Below are 26,204 nucleotides of genomic sequence, written 5' to 3'. Positions count from 1 at the left end.
GGTGCTCATGCTGGGGGAAGCTAGGACAAGGGAAGGACCCACAAGACCTTGCCTAGCCCCATCTACCCACAGCCAAGGCATCAGCTCAGAAGAAATCAGGGAACATCCACTGAGCATTTACAAGGGGCCTGGAGTTGTGTTAAGTGCTTTAGGAGCATTAGGCGCATACAACCTTCCCCACAATCCTATGAGGAAGTACAACAGACATGACTTGCTTGCCCACTGCCTGCCCTGGGGACCTGGTGAAGCTGTTGGTCGTGACCTTCTGCTTACTCCTAGCTACAACATACCCAGTGAAGAGTTTCCCTAAAATGTCATATAACAACATCAGGAGAAAGAGTCTCTTCTCTTAGGTTTCTGCACAAGGCTTAGAGATATCACAGGCCATATTTGCTGCTGTGCGCAGAGATTCCACTTAAGAATGACACTAACACAGAGGACACAGAGCCATGAAGAGGGCAAAGAGTGCTTACCCCCCCAGAGCACCTGGGCCCAGTAACACCTGCAGAAAGGGACCAGTTACAGCAACACAAAGTCCCCCGTTGACCCAAGCTAATTTGGCGTGGGTTTCTGTCACTAAAGTATATCAATATCAGTTAAGATTATTATGCCCCAGTTTAGCCAAGAGAAATGAGATTTGAGAAGTGACTAAATGGCAGAGCCAGGACCAGAGTCCCTGTGCTACTTCCCCAAGGAAGGATTCGATTCATCCTTTCATGCCTCATGATTAGAGACAGTAACCAGGACATGCCACACAGCATCCCACTTAATGTCACCTCAAATCAGGGGCCCCATGCCACCCACCTCCTCTTCAATTTTAACAGATGCAGAACCAGAGGCTTAGGAGGGTGAAGGGACTGATCCCAGTCACATGACCAACATGTTCTTGGTGGCGCACCAGTGCTCCTGAACAGCAGTCGGGACCAGAGGGCCCAGTGAGATGGAGGGAAAGCCTTGAGTGGTGCTCTAACACAGTCAGTGGGCTAACCTCAGGACAATGCCCTCACACACTGGAAGTCTCTTCATGGCCCTGGTACACTGACTGTTCAGGGAGCAATTTTACTGAGGCACAGAGGAAACAGCTTGCTGTAATCCCCCAATATCCAATGATGGAACCCTGGTTAGTCAGGATTCAGGATTATAACAGAAGGATAACGAGTCACAACCCAGCTCAAATAACAAAAGGAATTGAGTGGTTCATGGAACTACAAAGATCAGAAAAACAACAGCTTCAGGAAAGACTGGATCCAGGAGTTCAAATGATATCATTAGGACATGTTGGCTTCTCTCTCCTTCTATTTATCCACTGCACTGTCACCATTTGGAGTCAGGATCCTCCCACTTAGTAGCAAAGATAGCTGGCCAACAGCTCCTGACGAATCTCCTCTCAAGAATGCTAGGATTGGCTTGTATCGGATCAGCTTGATCACATGCATTCTGTGGCCTAATCATAGTGGGCAAAGGTAGGAACAAACTGAGTGCCCAGGCCTGGACCCTGTGCCCTGCTCTGGAGCCCAGCTGGGGCAGTGGTAGGATCAGTCCCACCAAACCACATGACAGAATGGGGAGGACATGCCCTTCGAGGAAGACTGGGTAGTGTCTGCCCCAGGAGGAAAGAGAACCTGCTGGGCATGGCCGGCAACCTCTAAGAGGGTCCCCAACAATCTTGCCTCTTGCTGTTAACAACCATGTACAAACTATCCCACACTGAACCAAGGTTGATTAATGTTAAAAGAGAATACAGCAGATTAAAGATGGTGGCATGAGAGGTGGGACAGAGGCTTCCTCCTAAAACCACATATAATATGAAAATATAATTAATACACCTAATCCTGAGAGAACAACAGGAAAGAGGACTGCGCCAGACTGCATAAACCTGGAGAAAACAGTAGACCTCACAGAACAGGGTAACGTACCAAAGCTGTGGCCTGGCGGGACCCAAGCCCTTCCCCCACCCCAGATCACCAGCAGGAGAAAGAGAAACTGAGCAGGGTGGGAAGAGGCCTGGGACTGCTGAATACCTACCTCCAGAGATCTGCTCCAGGAGCTCAAACCTACATTTCATGGTACTTTCATGATACTCTCGTGATTACGGGGTTGGAAAGCTAAGATAGCCAGAATTCCTGGAGAGACTGAGATTCCAGCCACTTGTGGAAAGCAGGGATCCATATCTGGCTGCTCTGGGACAAAAGCTTATACCTGTGTGCTAGGCCCATTGGTTCAGGCAGTGGAGTCAGGCATAGCAGCAGGGAAGCAGGAAACAGCTTTTGCCTCCCCCCAGGAACCAATTTGAATCCCCTGCAACCCCCATCATTGCTTCAGGGGCTGAGCAGCTCCAGAGTAGAGCTTCTGGACACTAGAGGGCGCGATACACAAATATGAAACGCCAAAGCAACCTGGTCCACAGTGAAATTAATATAACCCCTGAGAAACATGACATAGGACCTCATGACTCTTCCTGAGAGGGAGTTCAAAATAAAAATCATTAAAATGCTAATGGAGGTATGGAAAGATATTCAAGAACTCAGTAATGAATTCCAGTCGGAAATCCAATCATTGAAGAGCACAATGGAGGGTATTAAAAGCAGATTAGAAATGGTGGAGGAGACAATAAATGGAATAGAAACCAGCGAAGAGGAATACAAAGAAGCTGAGGCACAGAGAGAAAAAAGGGTCTCTAACAATGAAAGACTATTGAGAGAACTGTGTGACCAATCCAAACGGAACAATATTCACATTATAGGGGTACCAGAAGAAGAAGAGAGACAGAAAGGGATAGAAAGTGTCTTTGAGGAGGTAATTGCTGAAAACTTCCCCAATCTGGGAAGGAGATAGTATCTCAGGCCATGGGGATTCACAGCTCTCCCAACACAAGGGACCCAAGGAAGACAACACCAAGAGATATAGTAATTAAAATAGCAAAGATCAAGGATTAGGACAGACTGTTAAAAGCAGCTAGAGAGAGAAATAAGATCACATACAAAGGAAAGCCCATCAGGCTATCATCAGACTTGTCAGCAGAAACCTTACAGGCCATAAAAGAGTGGCATGATGCATTTAATGCAATGAAGCAGAAGGGCCTGGAACAAAGATTATTATCCAGCAAGATTATCAATTAAATTTGAAGGAGGGATTAAACAATTTTCAGATAAGCAAAAGCTGGGAGAATTAACCTCCCACAAACCATCTCTACAGTCTATTTTGGAGGGACTGCTATAGATGGAAGTGTTCCTAAGGCATAATAGCTGTCAGCAGAGGAAATAAAACCACAGTAAAGAAAGTACAACAGCTAATTACAAAGCAAATGTAAAATTACATTAACTATCCCCAAAGTCAATCAAGGGATAGACAAATAGTACAAAATATGATACCTAATATATAAAGAATGGAGGAAGGAAAAGGAGGAGAAAAAGAAAAGAACCCTAAGATTGTGTTTGTAATAGCATATTAAGTAAGTTAAAGTTGGACTCTTAGATACTAAGGAAGTTAACCTAGAAGGCTTGGTAACCATGAATCTAAAGTCCACAATGGCAATAAGTACACACCTATCGATAATCACCCTAAATGTAAATGGACTGAATGCACCAATCAAAAGACATAGAGTGACTGAATGAATAAAAAAACAAGACCCATCTATATGCTACCTACAAGAGACTCACTTAAAACCCAAAGACATACACAGACTAAAAGTGAACGGATAGAAAAAGATAGTTCATGCAACTAATAGAGAGAAAAAAGCTGGAGCTGCAGTACTTGGATCAGACAAAATAGACTTCAAAACAAAGAAAGTCACAAGAGACAAAGAAGGACATTACATAATGATGAAGGGGTCAATACAACAAGAAGATATAACCATTATAAATATCTATGCTCCCAACACAGGAGCACCTACATATGTGGAACAAATACTAACAGAATTAAAAGGGGAAATAGAATGCAATGCATTCATTCTAGGAGACTTCAACACTCCACTCACTCTGAAGGACAGATCAACCAGACAGAAGATAAGTAAGGAGACGGAGGCGCTGAAAAACACAATAGAACAGATGGACCTAACAGACATCCACAGAACTCTACACCCAAAAGCAGCACAATACACAATCTTCTCAAGTGCAACTGGAACATTTTCAAGAATAGATCATATGCTAGGCCACAAAAAGAGCCTCAGTAAATTCAAAAAGATTGAAATTACACCAACCAGTTTCTCAGAACACAAAGGTATGAAACTAGAAATTAATGACACAAAGAAAATGAAAAATCCCACAAACACATGGAGGCTTCACAACATGCTCCTAAATAACCAATGGGTCAATGACCAAATAAAAACACAGATCAAGCAATATATGGAGACAAATGACAACAATAATTCAACACCGCAAAATCTGTGGGATGCAGCGAAGGCTGTGCTAATAGGAAAGTATATTGCAATATAGGCCTACCTCAGGAAAGAAGAACAATGCCATATAAACTCACAATTAGTGAAACTAGAACAATGCCATATAAACTCACAATTAGTGAAACTAGAACAATGCTATATAAAACTCACAATTAGTGAAACTAGAAAAAGAAGAACAAATGAGGCCGAAAGTCAGCAGAAGGAAGGACATAATAAAGATTAGAGCAGAAATAAATAAAACCAAGAAAAACAAAACAATAGAAATGATCAATGAAAGCAAGAGCTGGTTCTTTGAGAAAATAAACAAAAAAGACAAATCCCTAGACAGACTTATCAAGAAAAAAAGAGAGTCTACACATATAAACAGAATCAGAAATGAGAAGGAAAAAATCACTACGGACACTGCAGAAATACAAAGAATCATTAGAGGATACTATGAAAAATTATATGCTAACAAACTGGATAACCTAGAAGAAATGGACAACTTTCTAGAAAAATACAACCTTCCAAGGCTGACCAAGGAAGAAACAGAAAATCTGAACAGACCAACTACCAGCAAGGAAATTGAACTGGTAATCAAAAAACTACCTAAGAGCAAAACCCCTGGACCAGATGGCTTCAACACTGAATTTTATCAAACATTTAGTAAAGACCTAATACCCATCCTCCATATCGTTTTCCAAAGAGTAGAAGAAGAGGGAATACTTCCAAACTCATTCTATGAGGCAGCATCACTCTAATACCAAAACCAGGCAAAGACACCACAAAAAAAGAACATTACAGACCAATATCCTTGATGAACATAGATGCAAAAATACCCAACAAAATATTACCAAACCAGAGGATCACGGGAAGATGGCGGCATGAGTAGTTCAGCAGAAATCTCCTCCCCAAAACATATATATATATATGAAAATACAATAAATACAACTATTCCTAAAAGAGACACCAGTGGATGCAGTACAACAGCCAGGATACATCTACATCTGAGAGAACTCTGCACTACACAAAGGGGGTAAGATACAAGCTGCGGTCAGGCAAGACTGGAACGCTCCCCCACCCAAAAACCCAGCGGGAAGAAAGGAGTCAGAATGGGGAGGGAGTGAAAGCCCAGGACTGCTAAACAACCAGCTTTAGAAATCCGCACCCGGAACGCAGACACAAGGTGCATGGGGTGCTGGATATTAGAGAAACGGAAAAGCAAAACCTGGGGGCAGATCCCCACAACTGGCGCCCCTGAGACAAAAGAAAAGCGAGTGCTTTCTGCAAGTCTTAAAGAGACAGGGACCCCATAGCTGGACGAAGTTGTCCCGGCACCTGGGATTACCAGGGAAACTTAGGCGCCCTAAACAAAGGCAATGCTCTGAAGCCCCTCACAGGACTAGGCACCCTGCCAGTCGTTCCCCCAACTGGTGTGGACCCTGACACACAGGCCCAGTAGCAGGAGAGTGGGAGCAGGTGCCAGGGGCGGAAGCGCTAGAAGGAACCGAGAGCAGATCTGTGCACTGAAGGGCTAGCCTGCAGCAGCGTGACAGAACAGCCAGGGCACGGCACGTGCGCACCGGCAGCAGTAAAGCCAGAGCCCGGTAGAAGCCGGTGCGGAAAAGCCCCGTGCACACCAGCAGCAGAGCAAGAGGGAGCAGGCACGCTCCCAGGAGCTGAACGGAATCCCAGCCCAACACACAGCCGCCCGGGCCAGACCCAAAGGCCGCTGCTGCCACACAGCTGTCCGGCAGGGTCTCTGCTAGCACAGAGGAGTACACCTGGCATGCCTGCCACCCCCTGCAGGGCTACGCGCTGCTCTGACAGACATGCTGCCCACAGCAGCTTAGCAGATTAACCCAGTGGCTGCTCCAGGAGTGTAGGTAGCCGTCACAGGCAGCAGAGAAGGGCAAGGCATCCAGCAAGCAGGAAAGGACTTTCTTCTTCCAGCTGACACACTCGCAACCTGCCTACAGCCACTGCAATCACCATGAAAAGGCAAAAAAATCTGATCCAGACCAAGATAGTTACACCTGAGAAAGGATATGCAGAGGCAGACCTAACCAGTCTCCCTGAAAAAGAATTCAAAATAAAAATCATAAACATGCTGACAGAGCTGCAGAGAAATATGCAACAGCTAAGGGATGAAGTCCAGAGGGAGATCACAGATACCTGGAGGGAGATTACAGGTGTCCAGAGGGAGATCACAGATGTCTGGAGGGAGATTACAGAAGTGAAACAAACTCTGGAAGGATTTATAAGCAGAATGGATAAGATGCAAGAGGCCAATGATGGAATAGAAACCAGAGAACAGGAACGCATAGAAGCTGATGCAGAGAGAGAAAAAAGGATCTCCAGGAATGAAACAATATTAAGAGAAATGTGTGACCAATCCAAAAGGAACAATATCTGCATTATAGGGGTACCAGAGGAAGAAGAGAGAGAAAAAGGGATAGAAAGTGTCTTTGAAGAAATAATTGCTGAGAACTTCCCCAAACTGGGGGAGGAAATAGTTGCTCAGACTACGGAGGCACACAGAACTCCCGAGAGATGGGATCCAAAGAGGTCAACAGCAAGACACATAATAATTAAAATGGCAAAGATCAAGGACAGGGACAGAGTATTAAAGGCAGCCAGAGAGAGTAAAAAGGTCACCTACAAAGGAAAACCCATCAGGCTAGCATCAGACTTCTCAACAGAAACCTTACAGGCCAGAAGAGAATGGCATGATAGTAAAAAGGTCACCTACAAAGGAAAACCCATCAGGCTATCATCAGACTTCTCAACAGAAACCTTACAGGCCAGAAGAGAATGGCATGATATATTTAATGCAATGAAACAGAAGGGCCTTGAACCAAGGATACTGTATCCAGAATGATTATCATTTAAATATGAAGGAGGGATTAAATAATTCCCACACAAGCAAAAGTTGAGGGAATTTGCCTCCCACAAACTACCTCTACAGGGTATCTTAGAGGGACTTCTCTAGATGGGAGCACTCCTAAAAAGAGCACAGAACAAAACACCCAACATATGAAGAATGGAGGAGGAGGAAAAAGAAGGGAAAGAAATAATCATCAGACTGTGTTTATAACAGCTCAAAAAGCAAGTGAGGCCAGACAGTAAGGTAGTAAACAAGCTAACCTTGAACCTTTGGTAACCACAAATCTAATGCCTGCAATGGCAATAAGTACATACCTTTCAATAATCACCCTAAATGTAAATGGACTGAATGCACCAATCAAAAGACACAGAGTAATAGAATGGATAAAAAAGCAAGACCCATCTATATGCTGCTTACAAGAGACTCACCTCAAACCCAAAGACATGCACAGATTAAAAGTCAAGGGTTGGAGAAAGATATTTCATGCAAACAACAGAGAGAAAAGCAGCAGGTGTTGCAATACTAGTATCAGACAAAATAGACTTCAAAATAAAGAAAGTAACAAGTGATAAAGAAGGACATTACACAATGATAAAGGGCTCAGTCCAACAAGAGGATATAACCATTATAAACATATATGCACCCAATACAGGAGCACCAATATAGGTGAAACAAATACTAACACAATTAAACGAGGAAATAGAGTGCAATGCATTCATTTTGGGAGACTTTAACACACCACTCACCCCAAAGGACAGATCTACCAGACAGTAAATAAGTAAGGACACAGAGGCACTAAACAAAAAGCTAGAACAGATGGACCTAACAGACATCTATAGAACTCTACATCCAAAAGCCACAGGATACACATTCTTCTCAAGTGCACATGGAACATTCTCCAGAATAGATCACATACTAGGCCACAAAAAGAACCTCAGTAAATGCCAAAAGATTGAAATCCTACCAACCAACTTCTCAGACCACAAAGGTATAAAACTAGAAATAAATTGTACAAAGAAAGCAAAAAGGCTCACAAACACATGGAGGCTTAACAACATACTCCTAAATAATCAATGGATCAATGACCAAATTAAAATGGAGATGCAGCAACATATGGAAACAAATGACAACAATAACACAAAGCCCCAACTTCTGTGGGATGCAGCAAAAGCAGTCTTAAGAGGAAAGTATATAGCAATCCAGACATATTTAAAGAAGGAAGAACAATCCCAAATTAATAGTCTAATTTCACAATTATCAAAATAGGAAAAAGAAGAACAAATGAGGCCTAAGGTCAGCAGACGGAGGGACATAATAAAGATCAGAGAAGAAATAAATAAAATTGAGAATAAAACAACAGAAAAAAATCAATGAAACCAAGAGCTGGTCCTTCGAGAAAATAAACAAAATAGATAAGCCTCTAGCCAGACTTATTAAGAGAAAAAGAGTGTCAACACACATCAACAGAATTAGAAAAGAGAAAGGAAAAATCACGACGGACCCCACAGAAATACAAAGAATTATTAGAGAATACTATGAAAACCTATATGCTAACAAGCTGGAAAACCTAGGTGAAATGGACAACTTCTTAGAAAAATATAACCTTCCAAGACTCACCCAGAAACAAACAGAAAATCTAAACAGACCAATTACCAGCAATGAAATTGAATCGGTCATCAAAAAACTACAAAAGAACAAAACCCCCGGGCCAGATGGATTTACCTCAGAATTTTATCAAACATACAGAGAAGATATAAGACCCATTCTCCTTAAAGTTTTCCAAAAAATAGAAGAGGAGGGAATACTCCCAAATTCATTCTCTGAAGCCAACATCACCCTAATACCAAAACCAGGCAAAGACCCCACCAAAAGAGAAAACTACAGACCGATATCCCTGATGAAACGTAGATGCAAAAATACTCAACAACATATTAGCAAACTGAATTCAAAAATACATCAAGAGAATTATACACCATGACCATGTGTGATTCATCCCAGGGATGCAAGGATGGTATAACATTCGAAAATCCATCAACATCATCCACCACATCAACAAAAAGAAGGACAAAAACCACATGATCATCTCTATAGATGCTGAAAAAGCATTCAACAAAATTCAACATCCATTCATGATAAAAACTCTTAACAAAATGGGCATAGAGGGCAAGTACCTCAACATAATAAAGGCCATATATGATAAACCCACAGCTAACATCATACTGAACAGCGAGAGGCTGAAAGTTTTTCCTCTGAGATGGGGAACAAGACAGGGATGCCCACTCTCCCCACTGTTATTCAACGTGGTACTGGAGGTCCTAGCCACGGCAATCAGACAAAACAAAGAAATACAAGGAATCCAGACTGGTAAAGAAGAAGTCAAACTGTCACTATTTGCAGATGACATGATATTTTACATAAAAAACCGAAAAGACTCTACTGCAAAACTCCTAGAACTAATATCAGAATTCAGCAAAGTTGCAGGATACAAAATTAACACACAGAAATCTGTAGCTTTTCTATACACTAACAATGAACTAATAGAAAGAGAAATCAGGAAAACAATTCCATTCACAATAGAATCAAAAAGAATAAAATACCTAGGAATAAACCTAACCAAGGAAGTGAAAGATCTATTCCCTGAAAACTACAAGACACTCTTAAGAGAAATTAAAGAGGTCACTAACAAATGGAAACTCATCCCATGCTCCTGGCTAGGAAGAATTAATATCGTCAAAATGGCCATCCTGCCCAAAGCTATATACAGATTCAATGCAATCCCTATCAAATTACCAGCAACATTCTTCAATGAACTGGAACAAATAGTTCAAAAATTCATATGGAACCGTCAAAGACCCTGAATAGCCAACGCAATCCTGAGAAGGAAGAATAAAGTGGGGGGGATCTCACTCCCCAACTTCAAGCTCTACTACAAAGCCACAGTAATCAAGACAACTTGGTACTGACACAAGAACAGAGCCACAGACCAGTGGAACAGAATAGAGACTCCAGACATTAACCCAAACATATATGGCCAATTAATATACGATAAAGGAGCCATGGATATACAATGGGGAAATGACAGTCTATTCAACAGATGGTGCTGGCAAAACTAGACAGCTACATGCAAGAGAAATAAACTGGATTACTGTCTAACCCCATACACAAAAGTAAACTCCAAATGGATCAAAGACATGAATGTAAGTCATGAAACTGTAAAACTCTTAGAAAAAAACATAGGCAAAAATCTCATGGACATTAACATGAGTGACTTCTTCATAAACATATCTCCCTGGGCAAGGGAAACAAAAGCAAAAATGAACAAGTGGGACTATATCAAGCTAAAAAGCTTCTGTACAGCAAAGGACACCATCAGTAGAACAAAAAGGTATCCTACAGTACAGGAGAACATATTCATAAATGACAGATCCGATAAAGGATTGACATCCAAAATATATAAAGAGCTCACATGCTTCAACAAACAAAAAGCAAATAATCCAATTAAAAAATGGGCAGAGGAGCTGAATAGACAGTTCTCTAAAGAAGAAATCCAGATGGCCAAGAGGCACATGAAAAGATGTTCCACATTACTAATCATCAGAGAAATGCAAATTAAAACCACAATGAGATATCACCTCATACCAGTAAGGATCACCATCATCGAAAAGACAAACAACAACAAATGTTGGCAAGGTTGTGGAGAAAGGGGAACCCTCCTACACTGCTGGTGGGAATATAAACTAGTTCAACCATTGTGGAAAGCAGTATGGAGGTTCCTCAGAATGCTCAAAATAGAAATACCATTTGACTCAGGAATTCCACTTCTAGGAATTTATCCTAAAAATGCAGCACTCCAGTTTGAAAAAGACAGATGCACCCCTACGTTTACCGCTGCACTGCTTAAAATAGCGAAGATATGGAAGCAACCTAAATGTCCATCAGTAGATGAATGGATAAAGAAGATGTGGTACATATACACAATGGAATATTACGCAGCCATAAGAAAAAACCAGATCCTACCATTTGCAAAAACATGGATGAAGCTAGAGGGTATTATGTTCAGTGAAATAAGCCAAGCGGAGAAGGACAAGTACCAAATGTTTTCACTCATATGTGGAGTATAAGAACAAAGGAAAACTGAAGGAACAAAACAGCAGCAGAATCACAGAACCCAAGAATGAACTAACAGTTACCAAAGGGAAAGGGACTGGGGAGGATGGGTGGGAAGGGAGGGATAAGGGTGGGGAAAAACAAAGAGGGCATTACGATTAGCATGTATAGTGCGTGGGGGACATGGGAAGGGCTGCGCAACACAGAGAAGACAAATAGTGATTTTACAGCATCTTTCTACACAGATGGACAGTGACTGTGAAGGGGTATGTGGGGGGGACTTGGTGAAGGGGGGAACCTAGTAAACATAATGTTCTTTCTGTAATTGTAGATTAATGATACCAAAATTAAAAATTAAAAAAAATATTAGCAAACCAAATTCAAAAATACATCAAAAAGATCATCCATCATGATCAAGTAGGGTTTATGCCAGGGATGCAAGGATGGTACAACATTAGAAAATTCATCATCATAATTCACCACATCAACAAAAAGGACAAAAACTACATGATCATCTCCATAGATACTGAAAAAGCATTTGACAAAATTCAACATCCATTCATGATAAAAACTTTCAACAAATTGGGTATAGAGGGCAAGTACCTCAACATAATAAAGGCCATATATGACAAACCCACAGCCAACATCATACTTAACAGGAAGAAGCTGAAAGCTTTTCCTTTAAGATCAGGAACAAGACAAGGATGCCCAGTTTCCCCAATTCTATTCAACATAGCACTGGAGGTCCTAGCCATGGCAATCAGACAACACAAAGAAATAAAAGGCATCCAGACTGGCAAGGAAGAAGTCAAACTGTCCTAAAGAATCCATTCCAAAACTGCTAGAACTAGTATCTGAATTCAGCAAAGTTGCAGGATACAAAACTAATATGCAGAAATCTGTGGCATTCCTATACACTAACAATGAACTAGCAGAGACAAATCAAGAAAACAGTTGCATAAACAGTTGCATCAAAAAGAATGAAATACCTAGGAATAAACCTAACCAAGGAAGTGAAAGACCTATACTCTGAAAACTACAGGACACTCTTAAGAGAAATTAAAGAAGATAGCAATAAATGGAAACTCACCCCATGCTCATGGATAGGAAGAATTAATATTGTCAAAATGGCCATCCTGCCTAAAGCAATCTATAGATTCAATGCAATTCCCATCCAAATACCAACAGCATTCTTCAACAATAGAGCAAATAGTTCTAAAATTCATATGGAACCACAAAAGACCTCGAAGAGCAAAGCAATCCTGAGAAGGAAGAATAAAGCTGGGGGCATTATGCTCCCCAACTTCAAGCTCTACTACAAAGCCACAGTAATCAAAACAATTTGGTACTGGCACAAGAAAAGACCCATAGACCAATGGAACAGACTAGAGAGCCCTGATATAAACCCAACCATATATGGTCAATTAATATACAATAAATGAGCCATGGATATACAATGGGGAAAAGACAGCCTCTTCAACAGCTGGTGTTGGCAAAACTGGACAGCTACATGCAAGAGAATGAAACTGGATTATTGTTTAACCCCATGCACAAAAGTAAACTCAAAATGTATTAAAGACTTGAATGTAAGTCATGAAACCATAAAACTCTCAGAAGACAACACAGGCAAACATCTGAATATAAGCATGAACAACTTCTTCCTGAACACATCTCCTCGAGAAAGGGAAACAAAAGCAAAAATGAACTCATGGGACTATATCAAACTAGAAAGGTTTTGTATGGCAAAGGGCATCATCAACAGAACAAAAAGGCATCTACAGTATGGGAGAATATATTTGTAAATGACATATCTGACAAGGGGTTAACATCCAAAATATATAAAGAACTTAGATGTCTCAACACCCAAAAGGCAAATAACCTGATTAACAAATGGGCAGAGGATATGAAGAGACACAAGGAAGAAATTCAGATGGCCAACAGACACATGAGAAGATGCTCCACATCACTAATCATCAGGGAAATGCAAATTAAAACCACAATGAGCTATCACTCACACCAGTAAGGATGGCCAGCATCAAAAAGACTAAGAACAACAAAATGCTGGCGAGGATGTGGAGAAAGGGCAACCTTCCTACAGTGCAGGTGGAATGTAAGCTAGTTCAACCATTGTGGAAAGCAATATGGAGGTTCCTCAAAAACTCAAAATTGAAATACCATTTGACCCAGGAATCCCACTCCTTGGAATTTACCCAAGGAATACAACTTCTCAGATTAAAAAAGACATATGCCCCCCTATGTTTATCGCAGCACTTTTTACAATAGCCAAGATATGGAAGCAACCTAAATGTCCATCTGTAGATGAATGGATAAAGAAGATGTGGTACATATATACAATGGAATACTATTCAGCCATAAGAAATAAACAAATCCTACCATTTGCAAAAACATGGATGGAGCTAGAGGACATTATGCTCAGTGAAATAAGCCAGGCGGAGAAAGGCAAATGCCAAATGATTTCCCTCATTTGTAGAGTATAACAATGAAGCAAAACTGAAGGAACAAAATGGCAGCAGACTCAGAGACTCCGAGAATGAACTAGTGGTTACCAAAGGGGAGGTGTGTGGGAGAGCAGGTGGGGAGGGAGGGAGAAGGGGACAGAGGGGTATTATGTTTAGTACAGATGGTGTAGGGGATCACGGGGAGAACAGTGTATCACAGAGAAGGGACATAGTGGATCTCTGGTAACTTGCTGCACTGATGGACAGTGACTGCATTGGGGTATGGGTGGGGACTTAATAATATGGGTAAATGTAGTAACCACATTGTTTTTTCATGTGAAACCTTCATAACAATATATATCAATCATACCTTAATAAAAAATTTTTAAAAAAACTGAAGGAACAAAATGGCAGCAGACTCAGAGACTCCAAGAATGAACTAGTGGTTACCAAAGGGGAGGAGTAGGGGAGGGAAGGAGAAGGGGACTGAGGGGTATTATGTTTAGTACACATGGTGTGGGGGATCATGGGGAGAACAGTGTAGCACAGAGAAGGGACATAATGGATCTGTGACATCTTACTACACTGATGGACAGTGACTGCATTGGGGTATGGGTGGGGACTTGATAACATGGGTAAATGTTGTAACCACATTGTTTTTCCATGTGAAACCTTCATAAGAGTGTATATCAATCATACTTTAATACAAATAAATACATAATTTAAAAAAATCAGGTCATAAAAGACAGAGTGGCTTCCCTGTTGGCGCAGGCTCTTGCCCTTGGGTCACATACTCTAGGGAGCCAGCAGCTATGCTGGGAGGAGCCGTACAGGGAGGCCCTCATGGCCATGCACTGAAGCCTCCTGCCAACAACCACAGGATGGCCTTAGAAGTGGTTCCTCCAACCCCAGCCAAGCCCCTAGATGACCACAGCTCTGGCCAAACAGCTCGGCTGAGACCTCACACAAATTCTGAGCCAGACCCACCCAGCTGAGCCATTCCTAGATTCCTAACTCACAGGAATTGGTGCTGCCACAGTTCATAAATGTTTGCTGTTTTAAACTGCCACATTTGAAGATAATTTGTTACAGAGCAAGCAATAATACTATGAGCAGGAACAGTAAATGTCCCCACAATGACCCCACAGCTCTGTTCCCTAGCTTCCCTCAAAAGTAATTCTCCTCATATAAATGTGTGTCTCTGTGAACACCTGTCTCATAGCTTGAGTTTCCTAAATTCAACAGGAAATAAGACAATCAGTTACTTATGAAATGAGACCCATCCACCCTGGATGCTACTGATCATAATGCCTTAGTCTCAGCTGGAACAGCTGCCTGGGGCCACGAAAGCAGTGGGCTGGTTATATGATCTTGTTCTTAGTTTAGGCATGAAAGCACGAAAGGGAAGGCACTGATTCTGAGCAAAAAGAAGTGTGTAATAAAATGCTGAATTTATTCAGGGATATTTCAGCTTTACAACTCACACTCAGAGCCAGTAACACACACATTCACACAAACACACTCAAAATACTTAGAGCAAAAATCATCTCTCCCTCTTGAGCCTGAAATAGCCTAGCACTTAGTTCTTTCTGCACCATTGCCATTAAAATATGACTTTTGATTAGGCAAGGTTTCTTAGTAATATACTAAAGAATAATGAGAATGATTGTTAACACTCATTGAGCATTTATTTATGAAGCATATTTATGAAGTAGACATATGGTCTCTCGTTTTATCATGCAACAATTCTCTGAGTTAGATAGTTTCCTCATCCTCATTTTATAACTAAGGAAACAGAAGTTAAGTAACTTGCTTAAGGCCATACAACTAGCCACCATCAGCAAACCCCCGCAGTCCCACGCTGGAATCCTTACCACCACTCCTAGGCTGCCCCACCTGCATCATGAAACTCACCACTGGAACACACGGGAACCTGAGAACAGGGCAGTCCCAGTGCACACACACAGGCTGTGCCTTTAGCCTGTGCCCCTTCGCTGCCCCACCTGCCTGTGCCCCACAATGACAGCACCACCACCTCCCAGGCAACAGGGAGCCATGTGGGGCCACCACCTGACAGCACTGACAGCTGTTCCTTCTGCAGCCAGAAGCAAGAAGCAAGTTTTGACAGTTGGCAAGAGTGAACTCTGTCCGGAGCATGTCAGCAGCTGAATTTCTCACAACTAACATGTCCAGCTGCTCCGTCTGCCTTCTTCCTGTACTCCTTCGGAAGCATTTGCCTGTATTATTGATGTTCCTTCTGTCAGAAAATTACAAGCGTTCAGGCACCTTAAGTTCTTAGCTACCTGTTGTTTAAATGAGGAGAGTTCAGATTATAAGGTTGTGGGTTAAGAAATTTTTTTCTATTCCATTCATGGGCTAAAATTTTCCCAGGAATTATCATACACTAAAAATACACTTACTGTAAAATAAGTTTCAAGACCTTATGTCCACAGCCTTCTGTACTTTTACATACATTCCTCCCCACAAAGTCCTCTCAAGTGGATCCATTATCCTCTCCATCTCATAAATGAGGAAACGCAGGCTGGCCGAAGTTCAGCAATTCACCCAGAAACACACAATCTGTAAGCAATGGAGCAGGGACTCAAGGCTAAGCTGACTCCGAACACGATCCGAAAACAACAGGGACAAGCCTATCTGTCTTCCGTGACAGAACCAGAACCTCTAAAGACCACAGTCTCTATTGCTCTCACCACAGAACCCTAGCACAGTCAGGCAAAATGATGGTCTAGCTGAGAAAATGCCAAATTAAGCACCCATTACTGTTTTCTCATAGTCATTTAATTGTCCCTGATGCTCTTGAAATGTCTTTTTAAAATGTGAAGAAAGGCGAAAAGTTCAAATAAAAATTATGAACTCAGGGTACCAACTTTTGATTACCTATACCGAGCAACTACATTAGTGTTGCCTGTCACCTGACAGCATGAGGACGGTAAATGGTGCTGCTGTAAATCCACTTCACTCTGGACTCCCCTGCACACCCACAAGACGTATCTATCACCTGGTTTCTCACTTTAAAGTAGTTTAAAGGAACAACCAATAAACTGCTTATACCTAAAATGGGAAAAAAGTGGACCTTAAATGTCCAGTCATCAGAAAGGGTATTTTAGTATGTTCATTAACTAAATAAAATACCACACCCAAGCATATAAAGTGGTTAACATGAAGCTTAAGTGGTGCAGAGAGGCACACAACAAAATAACAGGCTATAGGTTTTCGGTACAGCACATAAAAATGAGTTTGCTGTGAATACATCGAGTGACAGCTGCATGTTTTTATGGGAGTTGGGATTGAGGGACAGGGAGGTTGCTTTATAATTTTCTTTAATAAGATATAAACAAAGTCATAGAAAAAGAAGTAGAATGACTCAAAAATAGGCTCGAGCATACTTTGAGCTCAGAAAACCCAAATGAAAAATATTCTGCCAGGGCCATTTTTTACCAGTGATATTATCAAAGGCCCAAAAGCTGGATCTAAACCCTGTGGGCACGGCTGTGTAAAGCAGGCCCTCTCACCTGCTGTTCCTGAACGCACAGTGGCTCAGCCTCTGCGGAGGGGAGGCTGATGACCTCTAGCCAAGTGAGGAAAGGAATGCCCTTTGACCCAGCAATTGTACTTCCTGGAATTTTTCCAACAAATAGTCATATAGGAACAGAATGACAAATGCAGAGGTTATTTGCTGTGGCGTTACTACAAGTAGCAAGAGACTGGGAACCTCTCAGTGCCTGGTCAAGGGAATCCTGGTGCACCCAGACAATGAACTATCATGAGCCATCAGAAAGATGACACCCCCTATACACCGGTGCAGCCCAATATCCAAGATGTAAAGTGAGTAATGTGCAAGATACATGATGATTTCACATTAAGGAAGAAAAAGAGAAAGATGGAGGGGAGTGAAGTGGGAAAAAAAAGTACACGCATAGGTCTCTGCTTTGTACACACAAAGCATCTCTGGCATCAGTGACATTACTACCTCCAGGCACAAATGGGTGGCTTGGGATTGTGTGGTTTAACCATTTGTACCTTTTGCGTTTTTAATCATGTGTATATATTATTCAATATTTAGTCAATGAAATAAGTTAAATTTCAAATGCACAAATCTTATTTCCATTAATCACTTTTTTTTTTCATTAAAAGCTATAAGTGAAAGGTGTACTTGGGGACTTACGGCCTCCCCACGCCCACCCCTCCATCCCTGTGCCCTCCCCTACCTTGCCAACGCCTGGACCTTCATGATGTGCCGCTCCTCCTGCTCAGCCACCTTCCTTTTCAAGGTGTCCACCTCCTGCCGGAGTGCAGCTGAGTGCTCCATCTCCCCATCAAGCAGGCTCCGCAGTGATCTGGAAAAGGGGGACCCATCTGTTTACATGCCGCTAACCAGAGTCCATCGAGCCAGAACACAGGTATTTACCTATCCTCATTCAGTCTGCATAAACCATAATTCAAGTCTATCTCACTTAAGTTGATTTACAGAGATAGCAAACTCTGCTCAAGAGCCTCAGAGTAATAATTGGGATGAGCCCCAGGGGAACCATCTGCAGCCCAGGCTCTGTTTCCCTGATAGCCTGTGGGCAGCTTAAATCAAGGGAAAGCCGCGAGCTGAGAGAATCCCAGGCAAGCCCCTTTAAGACGTCCCACTTGAAGGTACAGCACATCACACCAAAACCATTCTGTCACAGCCACACTGGATAAGAGACTTAAAAAAGAAAGGATGCCAGGACAGGCCAAAAGAATAATCTGAGCCATAAAATAGACTACAGGCTCCGATTACCTGACAGATGTCTATGATCATTTCCACTTCTACCCACATAACTCACTTCACTCCTGTACCATTGCCATCTCCAGGTTAAACAAGCATATATAATGTTTTATAGAGCTACAGATTTTGACATTATGGATATCGTGTTTTATATTTGGAGTTTGCAAACCCTGAAAAGCACGTTCACTTGTTTATCTGTCATCCTTGGTCCTAAATAGCAGAGAAGACAGCAGCCCTTCCAGAAATAGCCACATGTTACCACCTAGAAGCAAGCCAAGCATGGTTCCCCTGACCATTTACTCCACTGGACCTCAAATGGCTACATCTAGAAAACATGTGCCAACTTTGGCACATCTACATCCTAAATCTACAGGACACTTGCTATGTAACGCCAGAATATAAACAGAAGTGTACGGCCTCCCTAACCCCACTGATCTCTGTTCTCAAGATGTGTGTTCCTTGAGAGTTTTGAGAAAATTCCCCTCTTGGGGCTTGGTGCCCCCTTAGACAAACATGGTATAAATTTTTTTCTCTGGGAAGGAGAAGTTGACAGTGAGGATTATCCTTCATAAGACCAAGCCTCTGGCTACTGGGCTCAGAGCTCCAGCTGCAGTAAGGAGGACCCTGCTATGTCTACAGACCCTTTGCAGAAAGTATGTTTTAGTTGGAAAGTTGTGCTGGCTAAAGGCTCCTTTTTTTTCAAATGCTCTCTTGTTTTAGAAATCATGCTTGCTTGCTTTTATATGTTTCCATAAAGGATGAGGGAGAAGCTTATCAAGCTGGTCCCAAAGTAAGGCTTAAAAAGGAAAAAATGCTTGCATGTCGCCAAGGACACTCAATTTCCACTCTGAGTGAAGTCAGAGAGGGACGTGTACGTGGGCACACCACCCTAGTCTGCAGGAAGGCAGCCTAATCCTGTTCACACTCAGCAGACTACAGTAGGCAAATCCCTCTGCTGATCTTCCGGTGGCCAAGACAAGGTCCTGTCAGTGGAAATGCACAGATTCAGGCAGCCAGGGGATAGCAGCACAACTAAACATTTGGGTAGGATGCAGCTCTAGTTTCCACAGGGAATGAGAGACCCCCTCAGTGTCTGCCACTGGGCTTTCAAGGAAAACAAAAGAACCAAATACCATTTGGTTCTGATTTGAGGAAACTTTAAGTGTTTCAGTACTTGGAACACGGTAGACAGACCCTCAATTAAAAGTTACTCGAAAGACTGCTTTAGGGGGTCTAAGGGTGATAGCTGAAGTGAACGGGGTTTCTTTTTGAGATGAAAAAAAATGTTCTAAAATGGACTATGGTGATGGTTGCACAACTCTGAATATACTAAACTCCACCGAATTGTATATTTCAAATGGGCCAATTATACAGCATATGAATATTATCTCGATAAAGGCTGTTAAAAAAAATAATAACTGAAAAAGATTGCTTTACCAAATTCTTCGTTTATTGCACTGCGGTGCCACAATTCTAAGGTTCTCATTCCTTGCTAACAATTGACTCACTATATATATACATACACATATATTTATATACATACATTAAAGTGGTAAGTCCCAGGTAAAATATAAGAAATCTCTGGTCCCAATTTTGCCAGTAAAACCAACTTCACCCATCTGTGGTATTCTCTGCCCCAAAGGTAGACGATCAAAGGAGGAAGAGACTATTCCATAAGGTCCGTGATACCTGTTCTCTTCTTCCAGCTCATCTTTCCTGTTCATCATGGCCACGATGGCTTGTCGCAGCTCATCTAAGGGAAGAAAGTAGAGTCAAAATTAAATGGCAGATCTTGCCTGTTGCACCATCCCTTCACTGGTCTGAATTATAAGCTATTTAGGGCAATTTGTCTAGGCACGTTCCCTTTTCCTTTTCTAAAATGATTTCTGTACAATCGAAGAGGTCCAATGGGCTCAGATGATCACTCTTATTAGCCACACAGAATGGCAGGACAGAGCAGAATGAGAATAAATGTGGAAGCGTCTCCTCGGTGAATATACTCAACTGCTATGGGAAACACAGGCTTGCAATTTCTAAGTCTCTTTCCAAACCGCACTACTGGACAACATCAATTTTGAGCAATGATATAGTCCCACTTACAGCTGTTTAATCAATAGCAGATCAGGCAGCAGATCAAGTGACATCTGGCTCCAAACTGACAGAAATACTCAAGTTTACTAAGAGATCTGGTTTTCCTACACTGACCATTACAGTATACAAGCAACTCTGTAAAGGGGAGCCTGGTGGAGGGTGGGGGAGGCCTTTCCAATACACAATCCAGAATTACTTATAGGAACTACTGCTTCAATATAGGAAAGCACTCATCAACAGAAAACCATTCCTTTAAATTACATAGGCACCCAAGTTTCCTATCTATGTCAAACTTAACTATTGTCACTGTCATCCACATATTAAGACACTGTTTACCTTATCCTCAGATAGCAAGACCAGGAACTTCTGAATTTCTCCTGGACAGCTAGTTTTTGTTTTGTTTTTTCCCCCTAATGAACCCTAGTGAACTGAATTTCCCTCTTTGGCTTGGCTGATAGAAAGCTCACAGCCAAACTTAGGTATTTAGTGAACATATGTGGCCATACAGCAACCACGATGTGCCCTAATCCTCCCTCTGATCTTCTGCCCCATTTACCTGTGACTGGCCTCACTTTACTTGTTCTAATACGCTGCTGCAAATCTTTTGAAAAGCAGTCTGATTTGTAGGTTTCTTCCTTTTAGCTGAATTTGGAACCCTTATACTTACCAAGCTCTTTTCAAGCCCCTACTGGCACTCTCACCTAATTTAACTTTATACACACCTAAGAAATGCATGTCACTATCCCATTCTACTGGGGCATAAATAAATTGCAACGGTCAAAGAGTAAATGGGGAGGAAGAAGACATAGATAAACAGGTGGTTCCCTCTGGCCCCTTAATACACAGGATGTCCAGAGAGAAAGAGGCCTGCCAAAGTCCCTGAGGCAAGAAACAGAATCCTAGGACCAGTGTTATTTCCAGGCTGCGACGAGGGGATAAAAGCCCACAGCCCAGGTCTCAGGGAAAGAAGGGAAGGAATGGAATTATGGGGGCTCCCCTCCAGCCTCTAGGTCCAACACTGGAGGCCACTCTGTAAAGGTGAGTTGGGCCAAAAAGTAGGCCCTCCCTGTCTTTCCTAACCCAGAGCAGCCACAATAGTGTCACCAGGACATGACTACAGTCTTGACCCCGGCTTCACATTGCACTTTTGATAGCATGAAACCTGTGGGTATACAGGGAAAATCTGGGTCTTCTCATGTGGCTGTGGAGGTGTGTCTGAGGTGCCCCTCTCCCACGGTCACGAAGGAAGATTGAAAAATGATTGGGTGAATGCATATTCACTGGATACCTACAAGGTACACACACTGTGCTGGCACTGTGGGCAATGCCAGAGCCTCTTTCTGCACACAGCCTCCTCTCCCGAAGATGAGCAAGCAGCCATACTTCAGGGTGGTGAGAAGTGCCAAGACGAAGAGGACAGTGAGTGGAGGCAAGAGATTGAGGGGGAACAGTGCCATTTTGCATGGGGTGCTCTGGGAAGGCCTGAGGAGGACGTGTGTGCAGAGGCCTGACCAACCAAGAAGGAGAGAGCCATCCTGCTGTGAAGGGAAAAATGCTCCACATAGCACGTGCAAAGGCCCTGAGGGAGGAGCAAGCAAGGTCACAGGAGGAAAGCCAAGGGAAATGAGTAGGCCTGCAGGCAACCCTGAGGGCAAAATCCAGAGGACAGATTTGCCCAGAATTGGGGAGGTTGAGGAGCTGGGCAGTAAGTCTCAGCATGTAGGCCTGCCCTCTGGAAGCTTTGAATCTTGAGGACTTAATAATTCCAGCACCTACCAGCTAAGTGCTTCACATACATTGTGTCACTAGAGCCACACAACTCATGGGAAGCTATCTCCCAGTCCCTTTCACAGGCTTGCAGATAGGCTCCAAGAGATTAAATGGAAAGACAGAGCTGGAATTTGAATCCAAGTCTGTCTAATTCCAAACACTGCATTCAATCCTAGGAAACAATGATAATGGCTACCACTTACACGAATATAAGAACTATTATTTTATCAGTGCCTCAGTGACATGAACCCATTCTACAGATGAACAAACATGGAGAGGGTTATTAAGTAAGCCGTACAACCGCACACTTTAAAGGTCAGGGCTGGCATCACTAATGAGGCCTCTAGCTCCAAGGTCATGCCGCTGTAAAGACACACAGCACCGACAGGAGGCAGGAGGGCCGGGGAAAACACCTGTGTCACATGTGTGCCAGGTCCAGAACCAAGGTGCTGGAGCCCGATGAAAACGGGTCTGGGTAACAAGGCCACACAGGACTGCAGGGGCTCAGTTCCCAGCACATGTGGGAAGACCAGAGCCACACATGTGATCTTTTCAACTCTTCTCAATGTTTGGAAGTTCTCATAACAAGAAAACTTTTTCTTTAAAAAGGCAGAAAAAGCATTTCCAGAAAAGAGAATAATAAAGCTGAGAGCAAGCAGGGAGAAGTCAGGACTGAGATGAGGAAAAGGAGGGTTAGGTCCACGCAGAGGGCCTAAAGAGACAAACGGGCATGCAAAACAGATAAAGCCACAGTGTGCTGCCTACCGGGGCCATGCTCTGCCTGCAGTTACTACGGCCCAGAGCTCACACATTCATTCCTCAGTAAATGTCTATTGAGCACTTACTGGGCACAAGGTACCTTCCCAGGCAGACAGCAAAGCTCCCAACCTACCTAAGGAAGCAATGTCTTTAACGGAGGATTTCTTAATGGGGTACAATACACATTCACATCTGCCTATGGTGAAACAGAGTCTGCATGACTAGATTCTGAACTTGACCAGGGAACTAGGGACCCGGGAACCAAAGCCTCAGACCAGTGACTCAGTGTCTGTGAGCCTGTCTTTGGTGCACAAGGGGCAAACAGCACCCAGTTTCCCACTCTCTGGGGCACAGTCAGGTTCAGAGAAGAGACCAGATGGAACAGTGCTATGTCAAGGCACTGCTTCTTATGGACTGCAGCCGGATGCATTAACAATTTAGAAGAACTCATCATAATGCTTCAGTTAAATTTTTTTTTAACTGAAAACATTGATAAGTCTGTTAAAAAAAAAAAAACCAAAAAGAGCCAGTAACTGATTCCCATGATACCACTGTCATAAAAAAGAAAAAAAAAGTCAAAGGTTTCATATATCATTGAAGACAGGATAATATCTCTTTGGTTCTTATCTTCAAGAAACCCAGTGCAGGTGGTGAGGCTACAGGCTGGAAAATGTGGACACAAACTTGGGAAACTGTGCCTTTACTCCAAGGCCTGTTTGAATTCTGAATTTACTTACAAGGCTTTCTTCCCCATGGAGTTCTCAACTGGCCAGAATTTCTTATGGGGGAAAGGGATGTTCATAATTGCAATATGAGGCCCTAAGATAGGCAATCTTTTTTTCTTAATTAAAGACTATTTTTCAGAGCAGTTTTAGGTGCACAGCAAAATCAGAAGGTACAAAGACTTTCCATATACCCCCTGCACCCCCCGCCCTCCAGGCACAGCATCCCCCATTACCAACATTCTGCAGAAAGGACATTTGTTACAACTGATGAACCCGTGCTGACCCAACCCAACTCCCCAAGTTAACATCAGGGTTCATTCTCTGTGTTACTTATCATGTAAGTTTGGAAAATTGTATAATGACATGAATCCACCATTACTATATCGTAGAACAGTTTTGCTGCCCTAAAAATCCTCTTTGCTCTGCCTATTCCCTCCTCCCCCCCCCCCCCCCCCCCCCCCCCCCCCCACCCCCCCCCCCCCCCCCCCCCCCCCCCCCCCCCCCCCCCCCCCCCCCCCCCCCCCCCCCCCCCCCCCCCCCCCCCCCCCCCCCCCCCGCCCCCCCCCCCCCCCCCGGGGGTGGGGCGCCCGCGCCGGTCCCCCCCCCCCCCCCCCCCCCCCCCCCCCCCCCCCCCCCGCCCCGCCCGCCCCCCCCCCCCCCCCCCCCCCCCCCCCCCCCCCCCCCCCCCCCCCCCCCCCCCGCCCCCCCCCCCCCCCCCCCCCCCCCCCCCCCCCCCCCCCCCCCCCCCCCCCCCCCCCCCCCCCCCCCCCCCCCCCGGGCCCCGGCCGCCGCCCCCCCCCCCCCCCCCCCCCGCGCCCCCCCCCCCCCCCCCCCCCCCCCCTCCCTGCCCCCAACCCATGGTGAAATCTCCTCTTAATCAAAGAAATTACACCATCTTAGCCAGCCTTCTGCCCAGTGATGGCAGATCACGCGCATGTCTCATCTACACTAACGAGCTGCTTGCACCAGATCTAGCAAGAGAGCTCAGCAGAGCCCCCGTGCACAGAACAGACACCCCCACTGCCGGAGTGTCAGCACAGGGTGCCCTGGGATGCTCAGGACAGGAGCACCATGCTCAAGAGCCTTCAGTCCCTTGGCTCTGAGCCTCTCCTAGAGGGAGCAGTTCACCACCCCTGAACATAATCCTTAGGCTGAGATGTTTATTTCTTGCACTCTCCTGTTGTTACCAACCTCTCTCCTGGACTCAAGTACAGAGACAGCAGTCGGCCTGATCCAGCAGCCTCTGACCCAAACATTTCCTGCAGGGTCTCCTGAGAGACTTTAACTGTGTTATTTTGGCCTACCCACAGTTGCTGCATGGGTTTCTTGGCCAGAATCCACCTTTTCTCATGTTCACCACCCCACTACCAATCTGATTAAACCGAAGTCATCTATTCAGACCCAGATGAAAAGGCACCTCACCTTGAAGCCCTCCCTGATTTCCCTACCCCTCAGCAAGCTGCAGAGCGTGCAATAATTTACTGCCTGTTTCCTGCAATTAACTCCTTGAAGGTGCACAGTGAGTCATCTTGGGTCCCCAGAGCTGCCACACACTGGGTGCTCAGTCAAGGCTCAGTCATGCAAAATGAAAGACCCAGAAAGACTATTCCTACCTAACTACAATACTACCAAACTAACAGCAAACAACAGCCACTGCATAGTGAACAGTTTCTATGTGCAACCTGTCAGCACAAGACAAGCCTTGTTCAATTCTCACAGCCACCTGATGAGGGTGCTCAATAATACAGAGCAAGAAACCACACTGGGACAAGGCCTAAAGGGACCCAAGTCACTGTCCAGACCCTCTCTTAGGCTGAAAAGTGTGGAAATAGTCCTGGGCAGGACCAAGAGCTAGAAAGAAATAAAGTGCTTTTTAGTAGGGAGCTGTGAGGGGCAAGAAGGTGATAAGGTGTGGGGGTTCCAGTAGCTTCCAGTTCCAGTAGCTTCCATTCCAGTGACAGGAGCAGGATCCATAGAAAGCTGCTATCAATAGGCTCCTTGGCCGATCAGAGTCCTAACGCCAGCTAAGCCACTTACTAACCTCAAGCACGCTTCTACCTTTGCAAAATACAAAATGGGGATACTGCCACGTTCCCTGCAGGATGGTTGATAGGGTCAAGTTCCCAGGCTGGTGTATGCACGGCAACAAAGGCAGGGAAGCGACTCAGGGTCCTGGATTTTAGAGCATAATCTCCAGAGTCAGGACCTGGGTTCAGATCCTGACTCAGCAGCTGGGTATCTCTGAGGCAGATAC

The 26,204-nt window shown here is 43.9% G+C and overlaps 1 protein-coding gene across 4 annotated transcripts in view; it reads right to left on the bottom strand.

Moving 5' to 3' along the window:
- LOC108401178 (sorting nexin-29) overlaps positions 1-26,204 on the bottom strand; it is a 585,108-nt gene that overhangs the window by 414,748 nt on the left and 144,156 nt on the right. For all 4 annotated transcript variants that reach the window (XM_073215554.1, XM_073215556.1, XM_073215555.1 and 1 more), the window contains 2 exons: positions 20,295-20,358; positions 18,058-18,186 (listed from right to left, as the gene is read on the bottom strand). In XM_073215554.1, the coding sequence (XP_073071655.1) occupies positions 18,058-18,186; positions 20,295-20,358 (193 nt within the window). The remainder of the gene's footprint in view (positions 1-18,057; positions 18,187-20,294; positions 20,359-26,204) is intronic.

The sequence above is a fragment of the Manis javanica genome, chromosome 10 (genome assembly GCF_040802235.1).
Source record: "Manis javanica isolate MJ-LG chromosome 10, MJ_LKY, whole genome shotgun sequence".
Lineage (NCBI taxonomy): Eukaryota > Metazoa > Chordata > Mammalia > Pholidota > Manidae > Manis > Manis javanica.
This window is presented reverse-complemented; position numbering and strand designations above follow the sequence as displayed.